Here is a 26,096-nt window from a genome sequence, read left to right on the forward strand (position 1 = left end):
AGATTAATCTTCTATATTACAAAATGAACGTTAAAGTACCGCGAGAGCGAGACGAAATTACACTTTGTGTATGAAATTTCGAATCGTTCTCGCGGTACTTTGACGTCATCCGGCTGTCGGTTCTTGCAGCGCCGTATGAAGTCGAACAAGCCTAATTATTCCACGTGGCCTAATTAAATATTGAAACTCATTACGCAAAAATCATTGTAAGACAGGTGTTGTGAATGAGGTCTCCACGAATTTAAGGACTGCTGGTTCCTTCCATTGCTATTCCAGTTTCGTTCAGGTGTAGACGCACACATGGCTGCGCAGCTAGCAAACGCGTTTGTAATTCTGGTTTTGTGCTGCTTTGAATTGGGATTTTCACAGAGTTCAAAGCATGTCTCTGATTCAGATTATTTTGCAAGCATGGAAGATTATTATTCGGATAGTGATATTGAAGCTGTACAGTTCCAGGACAGCCCTCAAGAAACTGCGGGTACAATGAAGTCTAAGCCAAGTGTTGACTGTCTTAATGACTCTTTTAAAGTGATTTTGCCCTCTGGTTCACCAAGTCTGGTGAAGGTTTTGGGTGAGTGATTTATACAATTTATTTGATTTATTTCAAAGTTTAACCATCAAGATATTCAAGATTTTAATTAATGTTTGCAGGATATGCAGTACTTGACTCTGTGCTTGAAGCCCCAAATTACTGTGGATATTCTCTAACAGAAGACCAAGACTACAATGTCCTGCTTATCAACTATAAAGGTTGTCACGTCACCTTGAAGGTATCTTTGAAGTTGCAAGAACATTTTTTTTTTTGCGTGAAACCCTAAATCCAAACCCAAATGTATTTACTTACCTGATGGTCAGAATAATGTCTTGCACTGCACTTGTCTTTTTAAATTGTTTTTATGTCTTCAATAGAGAATTTTTTGTTGTTTTTAGGATGGCCGTTATACTGTGAAGATCCTCTATCCAAATAAAGCTGGACAGCTGGATGTTGCTACTTTGTCATGTAATGCCAATATAAGTCCTGCAGATTCCCAAAAGCAGTTCCGTATGCAGTCGGATCAGGCACGAACCTGTGCCAAACTACCCCCTGCTGCTGATCCTTTCCCCCAACAAACACCATCCTTCGATAACATGGTACCTTTGAGCAGCAAACCAGGAGGTAAAAGTACTACGGCCCAAAAACCGCACTATTTTGAAATTATTAACATTTTGTATTTCTCCATTAATGATTTTAAAAGTGCGTCTGACGTTTTCTCAGAAACCGTCTTTTTTTCCTTTTGCAACGCAATTGAGAGCATTAGACCTAATGCTATTAACAATCTAATTTTTAACTGGGGTGGCATTTCGTGGTTTTTGCATCGCAGTTCCTCATTTGTTGCTTCATTTAGAAATGTCTAGTTTCATTAAAGTTTGTCTTTGTGATTCTTTTGAAGGTTGCAGTGTTTCTTTTGGTCAGCGAGTGATGTGTAACTCCTCAGTAATATCTTCAGATGAATGTCTGGCCAATGGATGCTGCTTTGATGGGATGACCTCTTCCTGCTACTATCCCATGGATGGTATGTTCTTATTCGTCATGTTTAACAATGAGTGTATTAAAACACAATGGCTGAAACGCTGTATTGGAAGTTTCCACAACCACAATGTATGTTTAGAGTTTGTGACCTTTATCTGATAAAATACAATTTTCCCAAATATAATTTAGGCAATGTTAATAACCCAGCATGGGTTTATTCGTTACCCAATTGTTGATTCTGTCCAATATTTAGTCAACCATGAGTTAAAAACAAACCCAGCATTTATGTGGGGAGTGCAGTTTAATGTTTACGCAGACTCTTCTGGTAGCAAACCTACCACTGACTTTGAAAACTCGTTTGTTTTATTGGTGTTTTTAGACCTTAGACAGTACCTTGAGTTAAATTGATTAAATTTAGACATTTAAAGTGCTAGTTCACCCAAAAATGAAAATTCTGTTACAAACCCAGTGGTCTAGTGCAGGGTGTGCGTATACCCACTTTATTTGATAACATTGGGTATACCCACTTTTACAACATGGTGGCATAAATGGGAGTACCCACTTCTCCAGGCACCCAACACCAATGTACAAACCTTTACAGTCGATCATGAATCGCTTTGGATTCATGATTGAAACGGATCATGAGCTCCGTTCACTTCCATAGTAGGGAGAAATAATACTATGAAAGTGACTAAGGCTCATGAATGGCTTGGTTACAAACATTTCTTGATCTAAAGTGTTCACCAGAAAGATTTATACAGATTTGTAGCAATATGTGAGTAAATGAGTTTCCTGGGCCTTTAAGTAGTTTTTATTGCGTGCATGCATTTACAGTATAGCCTGCTCCCGTTTAGTGCTGTTTAATTTGGATTTTTGGTGAAACTAGTTGCCTGGAAATTGACATTGTACAAATTTCTTTTCAGAATGCACAGCTGACATGAACTTTGTATTTGCCGTAAAGAATGATTTTGCAAACATCCCAGTAAACCCCATGAGTTTGATGGTTGCTGGAAATGCTGGTTGCAAGCCTGTTATTTCCAACAATGACTTCGCAGTCTTCAAATTTTCGGTCACTGAGTGTGGAACACGTTCTTTCGTAAGTATTCGGTTGTGGTGTCTGTGTACAATCACTTACTGTAACCAAGTTACTATACTTGGGCCACATGCTGTTTCTTCATCAGGTCATAGGTGATACAATCATTTACCTGGCTGAGGTACAGAGCATCGTAAGAGTCCGCAACCTGAAGTATGGCATGATCTCCAGGGATAATCCCATCAGGTTTTGTGAACTGTATTTATTGAAAATAGTGCAGCCTTTTACTGCTTTGTATGGTATTGGCTTGATTGCTTGCAAAAGTCAGGCACTTGAATAGATTATTTCATTTTCTTTCTGGTGGTTAGTGCTACAAAATGTGTTATTTAAATTTGTAAATTAACTTTTTTTTTTTTTCTTCTAAAAACGCAAACTGTTTGTGCTCTTTAGACTGGTAGTTGAATGCCGCTACCCGAAGGATTCTTCCACTTCTGTGCTGACCAGACCCGTGCTTGCCAGTGCAGGATACATGGTTATGAGTCCAAGTCTTCCTCCATACCTGCTGTCTGAAGGATTGTTCGGCGTTCAGCTTTTAATTGCTGAGGGTAAAGCTCAATAGCTATGTCATTGCTAACCTTTACAGACACCATCTGTAGAGATTTTTTTAACTAATAATTTTGCTGATTCACTTTCCTGTAGATGTGTCTTTCACAAAGTTTTATCCACGGTGCCATCAGCCCCTGAGTGTTCTGTTGGGGAAATCCGTTTATCTGGAATTGCGTCTGAAGTCTCCCAAACCTGAAGCTACTCTCATTGTGCATTACTGTGTGGCTTACCCAAGATCTGCTAGGAGTGCCCTCGTCCTGCTTTTTGATGGGTAAGAACATGTAGTGTAGATATATGTACTGTTTTAGCATCGGAGATCAAGCACACGTCTCAATCTCTAAATTAAAATGCATTTAAATGCAAACCCCTTGTGTGTTTGTCTTGATCGTGATGTTGCCTGAGGTTTGCTCTGAGAGTTTACTTGAGGTTTTTTTAGGCCATTTGCAAATATCCCCTAAGTCAGTGTTCTTCACTCCCAATCCTGGAGAGCCGGTGCCCTGCAGAGTTTAGCTCCAACCTTAATCAAACACACCTATCAGTGATTTTTCTAGTGATCATTAAGACATTGATTAGCTTGCAGGTGTGTTTGATTAAGGTTGAAGCTAAACTCTGCAGGGCACCGGCTCTCCAGGGTTGGGAGTGAAGAACACTGCCCTAAGTGATACAACCTTGTACATTTTAGCAGTAATTTCTTCAGTTAAAACGGCTAGTGTAATTTTCCCAATAAATGTCCTATTTAATTAGATGACCTAATCCTGTATAGCCTACTGTATCTTTACTTGTACTGTAAAGCTGCTATAAGAATAACATTGAACTTTCAGCTATTTCATGAGATTTTATACAACCAATTTAAAAATGTATAACTTAGACTTTTGAGCAGTAAATGTTTAAAATTAAGTTTCTTATCTGACTTTGCACTTATTTTTCAGATGCCCTAATCCTCTTGACACTGACAACACCGCTGTCCTTTATACGCAAGACCTGCCCCAGAGTCGGCACAGGCGTCGGTTTGAGATTAAAGCTTTCCAGTTCATTGACGTGTCCACCAATAAGTATCTAAATGAGGAGGTAACAAAATGAACACACGTGAGCATGTCAGTCCAGTGTCTGTCCAAATCGCCTACTGATTGCATCATCTCTCCAACAGATTTACTTCATGTGCTCCACTGAAGTGTGTATGCCCAACGGATCACCTTGTGCAGAAACCTGTTTTGATGGAAAGGTTTGTCTCTATTTCTTAATTTATGAAATCCATAAACATTCATGGATACAATTGCTCTTTGTCCTTATCCTTGTTTTTGTACATTTGTTTTTAGTCTCGATGAATAAGGACTTGAAGGACCAATGACATCGGAAGTGTGATAATCTGTGTTGTACTGCCTAACTGCAATAAATTTTATCTTTTCTTTGCAATTTTGGACTTTTACTTGAGTTTATGGATTTTGAGCCTCTGAGTAACCAATGTAACTAGCTGGTGTAATTTAGTTTTTCTCGATTGCTAAGACACATTTCTTGAATGCTGCTCTCCTTTTCTCTAAACTGAACACACAACCCAATTTTCAAGCTACATTCATAAAACCTCAGACTCTTCTTGCAAAACCAAACTTTCCCCTCAAAACTGAACTGTTGTCAAATCGTGCCCCGAGTCAATCAAAATTAAAAACACTACGGAACAGTCACTAAACGCTACGTAGAAAAATAGAAAACGCAATGCTCAGGACATGAAAGGGATAATTCACCCAAAAATGAAAATTCTGTCATTTGCTCACCCTCATTTTGTTACAAACCCACATTTCTTTGTTCTGATGAACACAAAGGGAAGATGTATTGAGAAATGTTTATAACCAAACCATTAGTGGACCCTATTTACTTCCATAGTAGGAAAAAGTATACCATGTAAGTAAATGGGGTCCATGCATGGTTTGCTTGCAAACATTTCTCAAAATATCTTTGTTCATCAGAACAAAGACAATTATACAGGTTTGTAACAACATGAAAGTTAGTAAATGATGACAGAATTTTCATTTTTGGGTGAACTATCCCTTGAAGCTTGAGAAATTTTTATTTTTTTACTGTAGGCTAAATGCATGTTGCAAAGCAAAAACAAACACTGCATTTAGCACTTGTACAAAAAGACCAAACAAATCTTATGCAGAACATGGTCACAGTAGCTCTGATTTCATCAGATATTACTGATCTTTGTCTTCGCTGACCACCTCGACCTCCTCTCACACAAACTCTTCCATACAGATTTCTATCCATTTATAGGGCCTCACAAACCAGTGCTCTCTGAACCGGTTCACTGTATGTTTCCTCATACCAGTAGCCACAAGTGTGATCAATTTTGAGTTCAAGTTGTGACACTTGTGCTTTAATTGTGTTTGATTTGTCACCTGTGTTCACCATTATGCAGCACGGGTGCATCACAATGAAAATGTGTTGGCAAGTTGTGTCTAAACTGGTGAAAAGTGCTTATGGTTTTGCCAAAAGAGTGACTGGTTCAATCAGTGGGTTCAGGCAACTGAGCATTTGGTTCAGCCAATAGGGTTTAGTGTTTTAGCAAATGAGAAAAACTGTAACACTAAAGCCCTATAGTGTATATAAATTTGACTTGATGAACCATTACTAACAAGTTTTGTCCACCAGTTCAAGTCAAATTTATATATTGGAGCACTTTCAGTGTTGCATTGTTTCAAAGCGGCTTTACATGAAGGAAAAAACACAGAAAATAGGAAAATTATTAAATATATAGCATAGAGTAGAATATATAGGGACTTTTTTTGTCCTTCAAAAGGTTAACAATAGTATACATTAGTCTATTGGTCACTTAATCTAAATAACAGGTGTCACATTAAACGACATGCCTTTCCATCTTGCATGGTCCTTTAAAGAAACAGAGGATGAGATTGACAGAGTTTAAAATGCTACTATAAAAAAGCAGAAATTATATCAACATCATTAAACGGACCACAGACCTAAAAAAAAGTTAAATGACACCGCCAGATAGAAGCCGCAGCATTACAAGTAAAGCATAATTCTCAGAATTTTCAAAACCCTAAATTAATGTCAGCAGTCTACTATATTGTTTATGTGCTTATAAGCTGATAGATCTAAGAGGTGGATTCCCAGACAAGGTTTGGATTAATCCAGGACTAGGCCTTGGCTATATTAGGAAATTTAAGTCTTTTTTTTTCAAACTTTACAAACTGCTCAAATATGCATTTTAGTCTGGGACTAGGATAAGCCCTGTCTGGTGAAACCACCCCCTTATGACTTATAAAGTGTTTGCTCCTACAGATTCAATGTTTGGTTTCAGGACTAGATCTCTCTTCATCAGGAAAATGACTTCATCATTACAATTTAAATTGAGCACCCACAGAAATGGGTGGGAAGAAAAGATACAATAAAATGAGCTGAGGAAAAATCTTTTTTCTTATCAATGCTGCAGCCTGACTTTCTCTGAGATTCAATAAATATTATGTGCCAAGCAGATGGTATAAATTAATTCACAACATTGCATAAAAGAAAGGAGGGATCCAGACTCCAATGTGTTTTCCTAAATGTTTTATTAACTGCACATGCAGCTTGTTTTAACAAACAGCCCTCCTTAGTAGTCTTACTCTATTTACTCTACTTTTCACCAGTCTGTAAAGGATTGAAGTCTAATGGTTCTTGGTTGTCTCAAGTGTTAAGCATTCAACAAATCACAATTTATTCATCTGTATCATAGATATCCAAAAATATCTAATGCAAAATTAACAGACCCAGCATACAATTAAGCAACCGTAATTAAAGTAAAAATTTATATATATATATATAAACTAAATATAGAAAAAATGTGTAAAATGCAACCAAAATCTTTCAAAGTGCTGTGCTATTTTTTTCTTCTTCTTTGGCCTATCAATCCTTATCTCCAGGTGACATCATGTTCACACTAATTTGTTCAGGTTTTAAATATTTTTAAAATCACTAAACTCTAACTGTAGGTTCACACCAGCCGCGGAAGAGGCGGCAAAAACGCGTGAACCGCGTCCAGTTTGCCGCTTGAACATTTTGAGTTTACTCCCTTAATACGCGGATTTCCGCGTGAATTTCTCGAATGACTAGAATTTCACGCGGAAATCCGCGTCATGGGAGGGGCTTCTGCGACTCCGCGGAGACTACACCACTCCGCTTGCTTCCTGTAATCACGTCACTACTACAGCAAGCTCCTGATTGGTTAACGCGGCGCGGAATTCCGCCAAAGTTCAGATTTTTGAACTTGCGCGTTTCCCGGGGCAACGCTCAATTCGCGCGTTCCGCGACATCCGCGCCGCGGCTACCGCGTGTACCGCGCTGCAGGATGCCTAATCGCGTGTTTGCATTGACTTAACATGTAAATCATCCGCGCTTGCCGCCTCTTCCGCGGCTGGTGTGAATCCACAGTAAGGGCGGATTCACACCGGCTGCGTGGCGTTTTCTATGGCATTGCTTACCAGAAGCGTTTCTGATGCGGCGCTGCTGCTGCTAGCCTATTCTGTATACATGTATGTTTCCTATTGATAAACTGACATGACGGTTTCGTGTGGCGTGAAAAATAGACGTTGGTCATATTCCTAGCATGCACGCATTTTCGGTGCGGCCTGAGACGTGCGTGTCATGCAGGCGGTGTGCATGGTCAAACCTGCTAACATGGGAGCCTAAATAAAAACGGACACGCCACGCAGCTGAGACGCTTACGCCACGCATCCCGTGTGATTCAGCTCTAAGAAAGCATGTGTACATGTGTACAAAGATTTTTGCCCTCTTATAAGATGTTTTAAGACCCTCTTACCTTGTCACACTGTGCGACATGGATCGTTTAAACTTGGGTACAACAGGCATGGAGACTGTACGATGATAACACGGAAGCTTTGACGCCTGCGTCACATGTTAGCGCAACGTCACCATGCACTCGTGGTAAACAAATACCTGCGCGCAGGTCGTAGCAGCAAACACACTGTGCGGTGATCATGCGAATTTCTGACACTGTCAGAAAACTATCGTAGGCTATCTTTGGACGCAAGACCGGGAAAACGGCCGTCTTTGAACCTCTCTCATTGTACGACATAGGACCACCGATAAAGAGCCACGATCACAGAAAACGCGACGATTGTTTCACGATGGCAACCTTTGTCTGGGACAGCCAATAATCGTGCAGTGTATCCTAGGCTTTAGTTTAATTAGGATCTATAACTAGTTTGAAAAAAACTTGTGTGCATTTTTAGGGCAAACAAAGGGCACTGATGTATTTTAAGATATGTAATGTAATGTAATGTAATGCGTTTGGTGTGTTGTCCCAAAACTTACCCTGTTGTGTTGTTTTTAAAGAGCACCTATTATGGGATACACGTTTTTAAACATCCTTTTGTGTGTAAGTGTGCATTAGTACATGCTAACGATATTCAAAAAGTACATACCTCAAAGAAAACGATGACGCGAGTTATCGTCTCTAACGTTCGAGGACTACAAAAAACACTCGGATTGTAGGCAACAGTTTACTTCTTGGGATTAGTGACGTAGATAAGACCAACATTATCATAGTTCAGCCCTCTCTGCTTTGCTTGGGTACGCCCTCAAAGACTGGGGTGGGGAGCGCCGAGTCAGAAGAGAGCTAAAATGGCGGAGGTTGTGAGTCCCTGCTTTGACCCTGTTTGCAAACTCTTGTTTCATTGTTTAAGCGATTAAATCTCTCGAGTAGATGCTGTCTCTTTAGATGGGAGGGAAAAATAGCACTTTATGGACTTCATGTTTAATACGGTTCCGGAAAAATCCAGTCAGAAGTTGTTCACGGAGTTTTCACAATAACTGCTTCTCATGAACCGAAGCTGGATTTGCGCGACGTCTCCTCTTGAAAGTTGGATTACTGTGCACTTCTGGATCACAGGCTGTAAGTATTCACGTTTATTATTTGCCTTTTACTGTACATTACGTAACCGGCAGTGTTGGGAAAGTTCACTTTCTACATGAACTAGTTCAGTTCACAGTTCACAAATTTTAAAATGAACTAGTTCAGTTCATAGTTCATATTTCCAAATTTTGAACTAGTTCACAGTTCCAAAAATGAACTAATTTATAGTTCTTTTCCCCATATTATTTTTTTTAAAATATTGCCATTATAGCCCATATAGAACCACAGACAGTAATTATTTTATCAGTTTTAACACTGAAGCTAAATGCATCAGATTTCTTCTTCATATCCAACTTTAAACCCTTATCCAACCAGGGTTTACGAGCATTGACTGTCTTTTATTTTTTGTATTTGCTTGCACATACCTTGAAAGGCTAGCCTGGTGCTTCAAGGGGTTTTCCGGGCGAGAAGCGCTGCGAGGCGTTGCGTGTATGACAACTTGCAGGTATTGCACACCGCACGTGCACGTTAAACAGCGTGAGCTTAGTCAAAGTCTATTTCAAGATCCAGAATATGCGTAAGCAGCCTTTGTTAATCGTTAACGATTTAGGACAAATATGATGTTATTTAATGTTAAACTATGCGAGTGGCGCGGCAGGGATTTGGATAGCAGCGTCCAGTCAGTGTTGTTCTGATGACGTATGCAGCCTGGTGGCAGTGTTGCCAGATTGGGTGTTTTTTCCGCTACACATTAAGGCCTGTTTACAGTGTGTTTTAGACGGGTTTTCGCCTGCAAGACTATAGAAATCTGGCACCCGACTGAATGACGTTAAAGTGAGAGAACGTGCCGTTCACAAGCCCCAGAATGAACGAGTTCATCTTGCGTTCATCAGGCAGTAATACAGTACGTTCAGTTCACGTTCGCCCAAAATATGAACTAGTTCATGAACTTTCGTTCAATGAACTCGTTCAGGCACAACACTGGTAACCGGTAACCGGAGATTAACATAATGTGCGTGTAGAGCTAAGCTTGCAAGCTAATTGTTTTGTGTTGTAATACTGTATTTCATAAACAACGTACCATATTTACACACGTGTATGTTGAATTATGCAGACTATCGTTTTTTTATCGATGTTGGTTTAGACATGTTTACAAACTTGCTAAGTTGCTAAGCTAAATACAAATACAAATGCCAGCTAAACTGTTACCAGTAAAATTTGTTCTCATGATCAAACTCAAGAAACTCTAAGTACAGATGATTTGTTTAAAGTTATATGTATTTTACTGTTGTATTTACTTGAAGCTTTCTTAGATTTTGAAACGAAGTAAACACGTAATGTGTGTTGCTAATGTTGGGCCATGTAATATGTAATACATTAACGTTTTAATGAATAGTCTAACGAGTTATAGTCGTTGTACTCTATTGTTATAATAATATGTCTTTTTGACTGAATACATGTTTGTTTTATTTGTCTATATCCTAGATTCGCAGCTGGACACATCCTTCTAACTAACACTGTATGCAAACATGCAACATCATAACACACAGTACAAGGAGTCAGACTGGCATATGAGGAGCAAAGGTGTGTTAACACATATGATGTATTTAGCTAGTGAAACCACTACCAGTCTTAGATGTATAACTGATGATGACAAAGTTTTTTTTCTCTGCATAATCATAGGAACCCAGGCAGTAGCATCTTTTCACAATGTTTCCATCACCATCATCAGTGGATGCCTTTGCCGTCCGTAACCTGAGATTTCAGATTTGCAGCAAAAAAAATTGATTTTCTCATTTATTGGAATGCTATGCAGGTATTTAAGTATTTTAGTAACTTTGTTAAATAAAGTAGTATTTACTTTTACAATAAATTAATTGCTTGTTTATATTTTACAGGTATTTGTACCTTGCAGCCATCCATTACAATGTCACCAAGCCGTAACAAAAGCAGGAGAGGGAAAGTACAAGGCTATGTTCCCAAAACACAAATGACATACCGTAAGCAGTAATGTTTTATTTCAAATACATTCATAATTAAAAACTTAATGTATGAAGCAGGGAAATAAATGATCAAAACAAAAGATTTATTGACCGCAATATTTCTACAGTTATGTGGATGATGTGATCAGGCTTGTGTTTGATGAGGTATTTGAAGATAAGCTGAAGGAAACCCCGATTCCAATGGACCTGGCATCACAGTTTGAGAAACCTTCAAAGGAGGACGTGATTGCATGCCATCTTCAGTGCAGGGGTCGTCGAAAGCCAAAATTGTGACCGATCTGATCAGGAAGCTCCAAGCGTATCTGGAGAACAACACACGACAGGATGATAACCTTATAGTGTCGTCTTAGATAGCACCAGCTGACAAAGCTTTGATATGCCATTTATCTGAATAGATAGCTGTAAGAAATGAATTGAACAATTTTTGAAAGAAGAGCACAATATGGTTACTAAAGTATGTTTATTTGTATATTGTTTAACATTTAAATATATATTTGTAATAAATAAAAAAAACTTTTGACTGACTATTATATTTTCTTTAAAGTTACATCTTTTGTTCTTTTGGGTACTTTGTTACTATAATAATACTTTAGTGTTATTGGTTTAAAAATGTAATAAAACTTACTCTAGTCCTGCACCTCAAAGGCTTATAGTCGGTACAATAAATGTTCTGTGTGTAGGGATTTAGACAATTTGTGCAAAACCTGGATGATGAATCACGCAGGTAAGAGGCCCTGGAACCTGTTGCATTCTCCTTAAAACCTAGTAAGTAAAAACATAGCACTTATAAGTAAGCATTCTTTCATAATAAACTTTACCATAGTGAAATAATGTAGAACATTCATTTCAATTAATACTTTCTTTGTGCTACATTTGGTGTTTCCATATAGTTTGCACAGTGATATAGTATCCCAGATAGCAAAACCACACTGGGGTGGTTCTGGCCCACACCTACCATGCGATCCACCCCGGATCCATCTCACGGACATGGTCCAGTGTCTAAATGCACAACGGGCCAAAAGTGATCAGGATTTGTTTCATGGCTCTGCACCAGAGATGGGTCAGCCCTGGCCCACTCTCGTACCAAAACAGTAAAACAACACTGGGGTGGAGCTGGCCCACACATACCGTTCCATCCGCATCAGATCCGTTTAACTAACACGGTCCAGTGTCCAAACGCACATCGGCCAAGAAGTGGTCAGGATCAGTTTCACGAATCTGAACTGGAAATGGAACAGAGCTGGCCCAGTCCCGCATAGAGATGCGGCACAGATCCGCGTACCAGATCAATGCCAGCTATGCCTTATTTTTGGGATTTATGGCCTATGTGATGTTTAGTCTTTCATGTGTTTAGGCTACCTTATATTTAATTACCCTACAGTCAGAAGCAATAATCATAGGCCTCCATTCACATAAAGTACACATGAAATTTTCAGAATGTATATAAGCTAACAACCATAGCACTTGTCGCTTGGTGTAGGTCTTTAGGCATTAAACACATTAAAGAACACATTATTTGTGGACATGAGCAAAAAAGAAGCATGTTCTGATTTAAGACTTTTATTTTTTTTAACTATAATAACAATTTCAAAATACTTTATTATATAAAGGGATAGTTCACCCAAAAATGAATATTTAGTCATTTACTCCCTCTCATGTTTCAAACCTGTATACCTTTCTATGTTCTGCGGAACACAAAGATATTTGAAAGAATGTTTTTTAAAAAAGCAGATCTCACAACCCATTACTACAATTGTAAAAAAAATGATTATGACAGTTAATGGGTTGTGAGAAATGCTTGGTTACAAACATTATTCAATCTTTGTGTTCAGCAAAAAATAGAAATGTATACAGGTTTGAAACACGTGGGTAAGAAAATTATAACAATTTTCATTTTTGTGTGAACTATCTCTAACACATTACATCTGTTTGGCTTATTTTTTGTATTCACAACCCCTAGCTCTCTTCCTGGAGCGTGCTTGAGGTGGTCTGCCATAGCTGCATCGATTTCCGAGTCCGTGGCTTTTGGGCTCCACCTCCTCACGGCATCTGAGGGAAGAGAAGAATATGTTTCTTTTTAAAATAAATACAATTAAACATTTGAGGTAAATGACATGCACTTACTTTCAAAATCTTTATGGTCTACAGCTAAAATTATATATATATAATTTTTCAGAAATCTTGTTTTTTGGTTGTTCAACTGCAGTTGGTTTGTTTTGATTTAAACGTTCATAACTTAAAAAATACAGCTAGGTAGCACCATATAACAAGATAATAACATGATAACAGAATAATAAACATGTTTTGACAAAAATGTTAAAAACGGAGTTATCTCGTTTTGCAATGAAACTCTTCATATATATATATATATATATATATATATATATATATATATATATATATATATATATATATATATAAATTATTGTATAAAAGATGTTATGCTTTAAATAAGTGTTAGATCAGTTGTGAGACCAACAGCATTTGTACCCTTGCTCTTCAATCCCACTGTGGTGCCCTTGAGAAAGACCCTAAACTAGGTGTGTAACTGTCAAAAAATGACACCGGCCCTCCAGGAACTGAGTTTGACACCACTGGCTTACACTGAAATTATGATTTGATTTCTTGTTTTCAGTATGGCTGACTGTTTGAGCCACTACGAACTTTAATAGTTCTGAACAAGTGATGTGTGACAGATTAAATCCTGAATTTAAGTAATATAAATTGCTGGGTTAATTATGGTTGTAATCAATATTCCTGCAATATTATGCAGGATTACACAATTCAAGGGAAACACATACCTGTTCATAACGTTGTTCATGCAGTCTCTGATAGAATATCCACCAGCTCAGACAGTTGCTGGACCTAAATGTGAAAACAATTGAAATAATGTTATAGAAAGATAGATGGAAATATATATACATATTCTTTATATCACAACTTACACAGATCAACTTGTTATCAACATCTTTGATGTATTCATAATGCATTCATAATGCAAAATACACGTCATATAGCATTTCTTACTTCTTGCATTTGAAGCTAAGGCCATAGGTGAAGAATCAGGTAGTCTCCATCCTGTTATTTTTTCGTTGTGTTACCTCACCTGTACAAATAGAGTTAATTATATGGTAGTGTAAAATATTAACAGTAAATCACTTCACAGTGTAATACTGCATTAGTTATGAAATCAGATGGCTGTACTTTAGGTCTTTGTGGTTGAGCAATGACAGACATGATAAGCTCTGTATTTGTAACTATTAACTGAAATTCAGAGAAATGTACATGTTTATACTCTAAGCTGTGTTGTCACTAATGTAGTTTCCAGCGATGCATGATAAATCGCATGCGATATCATGCGCATCTCATCATTGAAGCCGGTTCCTTGATTAGTAGTAAATTGCCATCACCTGCTTTCAGATGGAGCAGCATTTACTACACAAAGCTGAGGTTAACTGACAAGCTGGTCCATATCGCATGTATTGCAGGAGATGCGTCCCCGATAATTAATGCGAAATTGCCCCAATTGTCAGTGAACTAAGGCTTTGTGTAGTAAATGCCGCTCCATCTGAAAGCAGGTGATGGCGATCATGGAACCAGCTTCACTGACAAGATGTGCAATGACAATCACATGCGATATATTGTGCATCCCTAGTAGAATCTGCTTAAAATAAGATGCGACTGTAAAGTTCTCACATACAATGGGATGCTCTCTGGGATTGGAGTGCCTTCTGGTACTGGGGCGTCAATCCAGAATTTGGTATTGTAGACAATACTATATAGACATTAAAAACAAAAGGAGTGAAAAATGACAAGTTATTTAAGGTAAGAAAGGACACATTAATGAATGAATAACGCCATAACTGTACAATTACAAAAAAATCCTCTTTAGGTGTATGACAATACACAAGAAAACAATACTCTGCCTGTTTCGGTTGTCTGGAAGATGGCTGTTCATTATGTCACCCTGCAAAACAAATTACACCTTGCATGTAATTTCATTAAGTACAATAAACATACACACGCACAATGTATTTAAAAAAAACATAGTAGTGTAAAATATTAAAATAAATAACTTTTTATATCAAAGTTTTGGGATATTATGTTGACATTCAGGCAAAACCCTGATGGAATAAATGTTTACCTATAAATGAGAATGACATTATAAAGTCAAAAGTGTATGCACTTTGGAGCCAAGCAACGTGTTTGTATAGTGTGGGAATGCACCAAAAAAATAACAAAAAGCATCAGTAGCACGTACGTCTCATAGTGTCACAGCTTATTCTAGGGTATAGATCAATCACATCATCTTGATACCGATGTTTACTGTCATGAAGTGTGCCATCACCTGTGTAAACAAAATACACCAAAACAATTTATATAAATTTTTGAGTTTCATATCGAAATATATAAAAGTCCTTTTTGAAAGCATGATTCTTTTTCAAAGTAAAGCAAAGCAGTCAAAAACTTACAACTTAATGTAGGGTAGACAAAGTCAGGGGTCGGGCACGTCTCATCCAAGTGTGTTGGACACAAAACTTGATCTTTAGCACAAACAAGAAGATATGACACATTAGAACATTAACAAATATGTAGACTGACTGTTTAAACCATATCTACAGTTTGCCATACCTTCTTTTTTATTGTTTGTGGAATGTGCAACATCTTCATTTGGTTTGTGTTGACCACCTTCAACTGTAAACAAAATGAAATTGTAATTACTGATATTAACCCCACAAATACCAACTCCTATGTGTTTAAGTGTATAAAACTGAGGCATTTACCTGGCTTTTAACAGCTTGTTTATTTTTATTTGGATTAGGTTCTGCTCTTCCTTTGTACAAAACAAAAGCAAAGGAAGTTAATCAAACACTTATGCTGAGCTTTTAATACAGAACAGTATTTAACATTTTACATGTGCAATGTGTAGGCAATCAAATCATTCCATCATGCCAAATAACTTTTCTCTTTCAGATGTTTTAATTTCTGAAAGAAATTCTCAAAGGCTACATAAATAAGCTAAAGTAATAACTTTGACTGTATCATTAAACATACTTTATACTATGGTATAACATGTGTAAGTATAAAGTGCCTTTTAGCCTATTAGCTAATTTTAGCCATACTCAGTGTGGACAATTCTGGCAATGTTTATTTTGGTTCATTTGTGTCAAACAAGTAAAACTTAACCACGTTAATCAAATAATACAAAATGTACTTACCCAACAGTCAGAGGTGTAAAAAGTACTCAAAAATTTTACTCAATTGAAAGTACAAGTACTGAGTGTAAATTTTACTCAATTAAAAGTAAAAGTATCTGGCCAGAATCATACTTGAGTAAAAGTAAAAAGTACCACTTTAAAATTGTACTTGAGTATTAAAAAAGTAAAAGTAACAGGAAAAATTTAAACTAGAGATTCTTGTTTAAGCTTTTAATCTCTAAAAACATGAAGTGAATGCACCACATACAGGGTTTTATCCTGCTTTACAACTGTTTGTATTTAATTGTATTTCATTATCAAACTATAAAACGACCTAATTTCAGTATGCAACATGCTACTCAAAGTTTTGAAACCTTGAATTTAACTAAAGCAGAAGCTGATTTTCAAAATTGAGTATCAAGCATCTCACAGACAGCCAGTGCAGAAAGAGTTGTATTAGTTCTTGTTCACACTGTCAGTCCAAATCTGATTTTGGTGCATATTCGATTGGAACCCAATCACATTTAGAACGTGTGAACGGCTAAAAACCACATGAAATCAGTTTTTTTCTTTTCTGTTTCAAGCTATATCCAGAGGTGGTTTGAAATACTTTTCAAATCACATTTTCAGAAATACATTTAAGTCTGACCGCTGTGATCATATTTTTGTAGCTTTTCAGTTACGTCATGCTGTCGCGTCATGTACAATGTAAACACGATTGTTGTGCCAGTGTGACGTCATTGCCATAGAAACAGTGCAGATAATCCAGAAAATGGCAAAACACTACAGGACGCACAGATCGGATCTAAACAGTTGTGATACACAATTTCGACAGTGAGTCTGTCCAGTCAGACATGCAACAAAATCAGATTTGGACTGACAGTGTGAACAAGGTCTTAGTCTTGATAGAGAGGCTGCAAATAGCAGGGAACGTGAGCAGAGACTTCCTGGTGTCTGAAACTCAGGCCAGATATCCATCCAACTCTTTGCTGGCTTAATGTGTTGTCGGTTTCAAAGAAGCGAAAAAATCTTCATCCGACCAGCCCACTCGCGAGTCTCTAGCCCTTTCTCGGGCCGAGATATGGTCAACCCTTCCCGGATTTTTCCTTGGCTTTAGCTCAGGCACCTTAAGTCCAGGGCGTTCGCCCTTCGGGTCCCTTATCCTACCCAAGAGGGCCTATCCAACAAGCCACCCACGAGTCTCAGGCCCTTTTCCCAGCCGAGATACGGTTGTTCCTTTCCCCGATTTTTTCCACAGCTGTAGCTCGGGCACCTTAAGTCCACTCGGGTATAAGCGACCCAAAGGCATCCAAGCTATGGTCGTGGGAAAATCAGGGAAATGACTGCTGTATCTCAGCCGGGGAAAGAGTTAGAGCGTCAGGGTTGGCTCGTTGGAAAGGCCGTCTTAGGTAGGATAAGGGACCCGAAGGGCAAACACCCCGGACTTAAGGTGCCTGACCTACGACCGTATGAATTTCAGGGAGTGGCACGCTGCGACTGAGCCACGGACATTTGAAATTCAGGAGACCGTCGGCCACAGAAAGGGTTAGAGAGTCGGGGGTGGGCTCGTTGAAAAGGCCCTCTCAGGTAAGATAAGGGACCCGAAGGGCGACCACCCCGGACTTCAGGTGCCTGACCTACGACCGTATGAATTTCAGGGAGTGGCACGCTGTATCTCGGCCAAGGAAAATAAATAACATTTAAATTAAACTGGCCGTCAGCACAATTCAATTGGTTTGGTAAGAGTAAGGGAAAATAGAATAAAGTAATCTCTAAAAAAATAAGTACTTTTTGACTGTAAATAAAATTGTAAGGAGTAAAAAGTACTTTTTTTTTCTTAAAAAATGTAATTAAGTAAAAGTAAAAGTACTGATTTTAAATTTTACTCAAGTAAAGTAAAAATCCCCAAAAATAATACTTAAGTACAGTAATCAAGTAAAATTACTCAAGTACTTTACACCTCTGTCTGCTACTGAGAAGCTACTCTACTCTGGTGGGAAACGAATGCTGAAGTTGGTTGGACTGGCAGTACCACAGCGGACGCACGCAGTATTCCACGGCTCTGCATCTTTTTTGTTTTGAGTTTAGTGTCCCCCCTCACCTCCCTCACCAGCGGAGCCGCTAAGGGTTACACGGGGATCCCTCCGGTTGAGCGGGGGGTCGCGATGCAGCTGTTTCCGGCCACAGCTGCCTCCTGGAAGGACCGCCCAACCCTCCCCTCCCGTGCTTGCAGACAGTCGTCCGGTTTAACGGGTGCTGCCCACCAGGCATGTGGAGAGGCGGCTTCAGCACTGCACGCAATGGCGTTGCTGCAGGTTCACCAAGCCAAAGCCTTGAGGGATCTGCACGAGGGAGGACACGACTCGCCTGTCCTCTCGGAGCTCCGGGCCGCCACTGATCTGGCTCTCCGCGCTACGAAGGTGACAGCGCAGGCGATTGGTTGTGCAATGTCCACGCTGGTGGTCCAAGAACGCCACCTCTGGCTGTGTCTAGCGGACATGTCAGATGCAGAGAAAAAGAAGTTCCTGGATGCTCCAGTGTCCCAGACCGGCCTCTTCGGCAAGTCAGTGGAGTCTCTTCTCAGCCAGCAACCACAAAACCAGAAAAAGAGTGCATTCCTATTCCTTCTCCAGGTCTCCAGAGGATCGAGAGAGATGTGAGCGGGCATTCACATGCTCATCCTCCCTCTCCTCTATCGCAAGTGGGTGTTTTTTTTCGATTAGTTTAGTTATTAGGTTTTTAAGAGGTGCTCGAAAGCTGAACCCTTCGCACCCTCCCTCTATTCCTCCTTGGGACCTGTCCATGGTGCTGAAAGCCCAGCAGGCACCTCCATTCGAGCCTCTGCAGTCTGTGAGTCTGAAGTTTTTATCAATGAAAACTCTGACCCTGCTAGCATTGGCTCCGTGAAGAGAGTAGGGGACCTACACGCATTCTCCGTTGACGATTCGTGCCTTCAGTTTGGTCCTGCTGTCTCGAGCGTAACACTTAGACCCAGGCCAAACTACGTGCCAAGAGTTCCCACCACTCCCTTCAGAGATCAAGTGGTGAGCTTGCAAGCGCTGCCCCCGGAGGAGGCATACCCAACCATAAGTGTCAGTATGGAAGGCCATCAGGACAAAAATGTGTAATGGTTTGATTTGTTCTTCCTCCGCTGCATTGGCAGCTGATGTTGCGGAGCATGGGCTGTCAGCTTTTCACTAGCTGTATCCTCGCGAACCTTTTTGGCTCGGGCTCCACATTGTGTCCCCTAAGCGAGGTTCCTTTGTGAGTTTTTTTCCGTGGGGTTAATCCTACTAGCCCATGTTTCCCTCAGCAGAGCACTGCTTTGCTTACACAGCCACGGCTGTCCTTTCTCAACTACGGTTGTCTTTCGCCCACCATTATCCCTTAACGGGGCGGTGGCTTCCGCAGCATTCCTATCCCGCTCAGATAGGGTGCTTCCCAGTCGCACATCTAGTGCCCGGCCTAGATATAAGAATAACACAAAGAAAAAAAGTAGAATGTGACATAGAAGAATATCTTTAGGAAAAAACTGTACATGCAGTGCTGTAGGAATTACACTGAAGTCTTCCTATACCTCCTGACCCAGCAAGCGTGTTTGGCTAAAACAAGGCTAAATTTGGGCTGCAAGTGAAAGTCTAATAGACGTCTAACCTATAATACATTTTGATCAACATGACATAAGCAATTGATAATGTAGAGAAACATCAGAGATTTGTACATAATCATTTGCATGGATGTACTAAAGCATTTGCAACTTGTTCAAAGAAATGAGAAACTGCTTTTTTGATGTTCACAAGTGACACAATGATGTGAGAATTGAACAAGTATTTATGAGAAATTCAATTCTGATCTGAGAAATGTACCGAAGCGACTGAGAAAAACTACTGTTTGATTGGTCATCTGAGATGTGTAAAACTCCTTCTTTGTTAGTAAATTTATTTCATGGTATTATGTTCTTGACTAATTTTGACAATTGAACAGACTATTGTGCATGTGATGACTTATACAATGAAATAATGCTGACACGTTTTGGAATAAACAACCATTAGACTGAGAATCAACAATCAGTTTAGAGCAGGGATGGGCAACTTCGGTCCTGGAGGGCCGGTGTCCTACAGAGTTTAGCTCCAACTTGCCTCAGCACACCTGCCTAAACGTTTTAGTATGCCTAGTTAGACCTTAATTGGCTGCTTCAGGTGTGTTTAATTATGGTTGGAGCTAAACTCTGCAGGACACCGGCCCTCCAGGACCGAAGTTGCCCATCCCTGGTTTAGAGCAACCAGATCTATTCACTTGGAAATTGTGCTAAATGTACGCTACCTGTACTTAATCATTTGCAAAGATGTACTGAGATATTGAGACATGTACTTAGACATTTGCAATTTGATGAAATGAATAAGAAATTAAATTCTGTTGTGAACAATTGCCAAGTGGTTTGGAGGTTTGTCCATGTTGTTTTGAGAATGTAATTTCTGTTTCAAGAAATGAGCCAAACCAATGGAGAAAAACTGTAATATGAAATGACAGATAGCAATAATAGTAATCATAAACAAATTAGATTCAAGATTGTTGGAAGTTAAGGAGAGATGACCAGGGTCGTAGCAAGCTTTTCAAAAGTGCGGGGGATGGATGAAATGTTAAATTTGACATAAACACACCAGACACACACGTACATGCACCTGGGATGGAAATAAGCACCACCCATGACACAAACACACACGTGCACACACATTCTCTTTCTTCATAGACCTCTGTCACAAACTGTAACATAAATTTTTCATTGATCACCTGTGAACCTCTCTCTAAAATTGATGCCTCCAGCAACCTCCTTTCCTAAACAAGGGTGCATTGGTAAAGAAATAAGGCTGTGGAACTAGCAAACCTAGGCTGCAGTGTTTCTTTTGGTCAGCGAGTGATGTGTAACTCCTCAGCAATATCTTCAGATCAATGTCTGGCCAATGGATGCTGCTTTGATGGGATAACCTCTGCCTGCTACTATCCCATGGACGGTATGTTTTTATTCAATTCAATTCAATTTTATTTATATAGCGCTTTTCACAATTGTTAATTGTTGCAAAGCAGCTTTACATGAGTAGATGTAGAGGAGAACATTGAAAATCAATACATAGTATAAGAAGTAGAATATAGTGGCTAAGGAAAAAAACCGTGTAAGCGAGCATATTAATAATGTAACGTATACAGTAAAGTGCTAAGTTAAGCCAAAGTTGGCTGACTCTCCCTGGGACTAAAAAACCCCCTAGGAGAAAACCCGGTGGGAAAAACTCCTAGAAGGACAAAAAACCCTAGGGAGAAATTAATATTTATATTTATAATATATAGACACGGTAGGGATAGGAAGCGTGTAAGCGGATTAAACTGGTTCAGCCGGTGGCCGTTGGTCGCGCATCGGTTGGGCGTCACGTTGAAGGGCTGCCTGTAGATCAGTGGTGCGATGACCTTCACAGCAACAGGAACTGGGTCTGTTTGTCTCATTGTCCTCAGGGTCGAGGACGAGACAGGGAGACAAAAACAGAATTCTATTAGCGTAGGGGCCGTTCGCATGTATTGCAAGTGTCATACATTATAGTGGTTTAATTCAGCTCGGTTCCAGACAGGCTAACTATTGCGGCAAGAGTAAATTACCCATATGAGGTATGTGAGTGCTTTGTTCTAGACAAAATAACTACTGCGGGAAAAGTACATTTACTGGACATTCTATGTGAATGCTTTGTTAAAGAAGAATGTCTTAAGTTTAGATTTAAATTGTTCGACTGTGTCTGATACTCAAACATTATTTGGTAAATCATTCCAGAGCTTAGGGGCTAAGTAGGAAAAGGATCTACCACCTTTAGACACTTTTGATATTCTAGGGATAATTAAGTAACCCGAATTTTGTGATCGCAGTTTACGTGGTGGATTGTATTCTGATAGTAGTTCTTTAATATACGAGGGCGCTAGGCCATTTAAGGCTTTGTAGGTGATTAGTAATATTTTAAATTGTATGCGATATTTAACTGGTAGCCAGTGTAAAGATGCCAGAATTGGACTAATGTGGTCATACTTTTTAGATCGAGTAAGCACTCTTGCGGCGGCGTTTTGAACCAGCTGTAGCTTGTTTACCTGATTTGCATGGCATCCCCCGAGTAACGAGTTACAATAGTCTATTCTAGAGGTCATAAAAGCATGGATAAGCTTTTCTGCATCTGATGCAGACAGCATATGGCGTATTTTTGAGATATTTCTAAGATGGAAGAATGCTGTGCGGCAGACGTTGGAGATATGACTATCGAAAGATAGATTGCTGTCAAACATTACGCCTTAATTCTTAACCGTGGAAGATGGCACCATCGTGCAGCCATCTATGGGCAACTTGTAATCTGACATATTATGTTTGGAGCGATTTGGTTCAATAATAAGTATCTCTGTCTTATTGGAGTTTAGCATAAGAAAGTTATGTGCCATCCAGTCCCTAATATCACTAATGCAGTCTGTTAGCTTAGCAAACTGGTGGGTTTCGCTAGGATGTGACGAGATGTAAAGCTGGGTATCATCCGCATAGCAGTGAAAACTTATGTTATGTTTCCTGATAATGTCTCCTAGAGGTAACATATATAACGAGAATAGGATAAGGCCTAGAACTGATCCCTGAGGTACGCCGTATTTAACGGGGGAGTGATAGGACTCTTCCTCATTTACATAAACAAAGTGATATCGATTGGTTAGATACGATCTAAACCAGGCTAACGCCTGACCACTGATGCCAACATAGTTTTCTAGTCTATTGAGTAGGATTCTGTGATCTATTGTGTCAAAGGCTGCACTAAGGTCTAGTAATATAAGGATTGAGATTTCACCACGATCGGATGTTAATAGGAGGTCATTTGTAACTCTAAGCATCGCTGTTTCTGTGCTATGGTGGGGCCTGAATCCTGATTGGAACTTTTCATATGTATTATTATTCGCTATGAATGTGCGTAGCTGGCTTGCCACTACTTTTTCTAATATTTTAGAAAGAAAAGGTAGATTTGAGATTGGTCTAAAGTTATTAAGATCTCCCTGGTCAAGGTTTGGTTTTTTAATGAGCGGTCTAATAACTGCTAGTTTGAAAGCTGTTGGAACGTATCCTAATTCTAGCGATGAGTTAAAGATATTTAGTACCGTGTCGGACACTACATGAAATACCTCTTTTAGTAATTTTGTGGGAATGGGGTCTAATATACAGGACGATGATTTAGATGACGTTACTAATTTAGAGAGCTCTTCTATTGTAGTAGGTTTAAATGACTCAAGATGTTCGTATGATAATCTAGTGGTAATGTACTGTTGGGTAGAGTGGTGGCTGCTTGCGTAGTTTCTATGTTTTCCCTAATAGAAATAATTTTGTTAGTAAAGAAGTTCATGAAGTCGTTACTATTGTGTTGGAATTTACTATTGGTTTCTGTTTGTTCTTTGTTTCTAGTCAGTTTCGCAACTGTGCTAAAGAGGAAACGAGGGTTGTTATGATTTTCTTTAATAAGCGTACTGAGATAGGTAGATCTGGCGGTTTTAATAGCCTGTCTGTAGTGTTGAACACTCTCTTTCCATGCTGAACGCCATACCTCTAACTTTGTGTTTCGGTAGTTTCTTTCCATTTTGCTAGCTACTTTTTTAAGGGCTGCAGTATGATGGTCATACCATGAAGCTGGCGTTTTTTTTTTTGATTCTCTTTTTTCGTATGGGAGCAACGGCATCCATCGTGCTAGAGCAAACGTTGTTCAGGTTTTCTATTATAATATCCAGATCTTCACGGTTATCTGCTACATGTTTCATTTGAGACAGGTCTGGAAGAGTGCTAATAAAGCTATCTTTAGTGGTGGAAATTATTGTTCTGGCTAATCTGTAGCATGTTGTAGACTGAACGGTCCTATCTAGAAGTATTGTGTATGACACAAGGCAATGGTCTGAAACGGCATCGCTCTGGGGTGATATTTCGATGTCATTAATATTGAGTCCGAGTGACAGAATTAAGTCTAATGTGTGCTTACGAGTATGCGTGGGTCCAGACACGTTTTGTTTAATACCGAGAGAATTTAGAACATCCATAAACGCACGTCCTAATGCATCTTTTGAGTTATCCACATGGATGTTAAAATCACCAATGATAAGAGCTTTGTCTACAGTGACTGTAAGCTCAGATAGGAAGTCTGCTATTTCTTTAAGAAAATCTGTGTGGTGGCCCGGAGGCCTATATATGGTAGCTAAAATGAACGAAAGCTGTTTGTTGTTACGATCAGTTATTTCCATGTTTAACAGTATTATTTCAAACGAATTAAATTTTAGTTCTGATTTATGGTTTACTTTGAACATTTTTTTGTATATTGTAGCTACACCACCCCCTCTCCCTTTTAGACAAGGAACGTGTTTAAAATAATAGTCTTGTGGGGTGGATTCGTTTAAACTGATGTAATCGTCTGCTTTAAGCCAGGTCTCTGTTAAACAGAGTGCATCTAAGTTTTGGTCAGTAATTATTTCATTGATAATAGGTTCTTTATTGGTAAGCGATCTAATGTTAAGAAGGCCGAATTTTAACATTTGAGTTTCATCTTTTAATGTATTGTGTTCTAATTTTATGTTAATAAGATTTGTACGAGACGAGGTAAACGGTGCTCTGTATTTATTTGTTCGAGGAACAGACACAGTCGAGATGTGTTGGTACTCTGGTAAAAAAGGCTCTATGTGCTGGGATATATGTGATTTTGACATGTCAAGGCAGCTAACAGACTGATGGGTAAGCCGATCTGTCTGTTTCCTGACCTGGGCCCTGGATAGTCAGACAATATCAAAAGTAAGACTATTGGTCAGATTTCTAGAGAGTATAGCACTACCTTCCGGAGACGGATGGAGGCCATCTCTCTTTAGCAGGTCAGGTCTTCCCCGGAAATGCTTCCAATTGTCTATAAACCCTACGTTATGCTGAGGGCACCACTTTGACATCCAGCCATGAAGAGACACTAATCTACTGTAAGTTTCATCCCCCCGGTAGGCGGGGAGGGGACCAGAGCAAATTACATTGTCTGACATTGTTTTTGCAATTTCACACACCTCTTTAATAGTATCTTTGGTGATCTCCGACTGGCGGAGTGTGGTGTCATTCGTGCCGGCGTGAATAACAATCTTAGAAAACTTACGTTTAGCACTAGCCAGCACTTTTAATTTGGATCTAATGTCAGACGCTCTGGCTCCCGGTATACAATCGACTATGGTGGCTGGTGCCTCAATGTCAACGTTCCTGAGTATAGAATCTCCAATAACCAGGGCACTTTTAACAGACGTCTCAGCCGGTGTATTGCTGAGTGGAGAAAATCTGTTTGATATTAAAACAGGAGCGTGATTTGGGTGCCGAATGTGACTATGCCGCCTGACAGTCACCCAGTTAGTCAGCCGCCTTGACTCTGAAGTCGGAACCGAGCCATGTGTATTACGCTTAACACTAGGCGCACCCGAAACAGTGTTTGTAACATTAACGGTCTTACTGTCCTCAACTAGCGTTCGGATGCGCGCTTCTAGTTCAGCAACCTTCTCCGTCAGCCTTACTACTTCAATACACGTAGCACATGTAAACCCCTCTATGCTGACGGAAGAAGCTAAACTGTACATGTGAAAAGTAATGCAGGTTACAATGATAGTAATGCAGTCTTACCATTTTCATGCTGGGCGATGGCGTCTCCGTTCGCCTGAACGTGGTCCGTGAAGCTGCATCGAGACGGGTGCTGGCTCGCAGTACGCCTCGGCCGCCTACGAGCGTCTGAGGTAAGGGTGATGTGAGGCACGCTGACTCTGCGAAGGCCGGGCAGCACCTCCTTCACAGCTTCCCGATCTGGTGTGGACAGATCAG

The 26,096-nt window shown here is 39.5% G+C and overlaps 1 protein-coding gene and 3 long non-coding RNA genes across 4 annotated transcripts; 2 read left to right on the forward strand and 2 right to left on the reverse strand.

Moving 5' to 3' along the window:
- Positions 1–258: 258 nt before the first annotated feature.
- LOC135785836 (zona pellucida sperm-binding protein 1-like) lies at positions 259–4,562 on the forward strand. The gene is made up of 11 exons (XM_065295409.2): positions 259–571; positions 652–770; positions 931–1,156; positions 1,431–1,553; positions 2,434–2,606; positions 2,692–2,789; positions 2,994–3,148; positions 3,243–3,420; positions 4,079–4,217; positions 4,297–4,371; positions 4,466–4,562. The coding sequence occupies exons 1-11, from the start codon at positions 301–303 to the stop codon at positions 4,472–4,474; spliced, it is 1,566 nt and encodes a 521-aa protein (XP_065151481.2). The 5' UTR covers positions 259–300; the 3' UTR covers positions 4,475–4,562.
- Positions 4,563–10,711: 6,149 nt separating this feature from the next.
- LOC135780079 (uncharacterized) lies at positions 10,712–11,259 on the forward strand. The gene is made up of 3 exons (XR_012335504.1): positions 10,712–10,834; positions 10,917–11,018; positions 11,129–11,259. It is a non-coding gene; the product is annotated as an uncharacterized lncRNA (long non-coding RNA).
- On the reverse strand, positions 11,084–11,817 carry LOC141281076 (uncharacterized). The gene is made up of 2 exons (XR_012335503.1): positions 11,647–11,817; positions 11,084–11,420 (listed from the first exon to the last, which is right to left on the reverse strand). It is a non-coding gene; the product is annotated as an uncharacterized lncRNA (long non-coding RNA).
- Positions 11,818–12,032: 215 nt separating this feature from the next.
- LOC135779968 (uncharacterized) lies at positions 12,033–16,165 on the reverse strand. Its single transcript, XR_010544918.2, has 8 exons — positions 15,806–16,165; positions 15,654–15,716; positions 15,494–15,565; positions 15,283–15,369; positions 14,948–14,988; positions 14,722–14,796; positions 14,049–14,127; positions 12,033–13,886 (listed from the first exon to the last, which is right to left on the reverse strand). It is a non-coding gene; the product is annotated as an uncharacterized lncRNA (long non-coding RNA).
- Between the last annotated feature and the right edge of the window lie 9,931 nt (positions 16,166–26,096).

The sequence above is a fragment of the Paramisgurnus dabryanus genome, chromosome 19 (genome assembly GCF_030506205.2).
Source record: "Paramisgurnus dabryanus chromosome 19, PD_genome_1.1, whole genome shotgun sequence".
Classification (NCBI taxonomy): Eukaryota; Metazoa; Chordata; class Actinopteri; order Cypriniformes; family Cobitidae; genus Paramisgurnus; species Paramisgurnus dabryanus.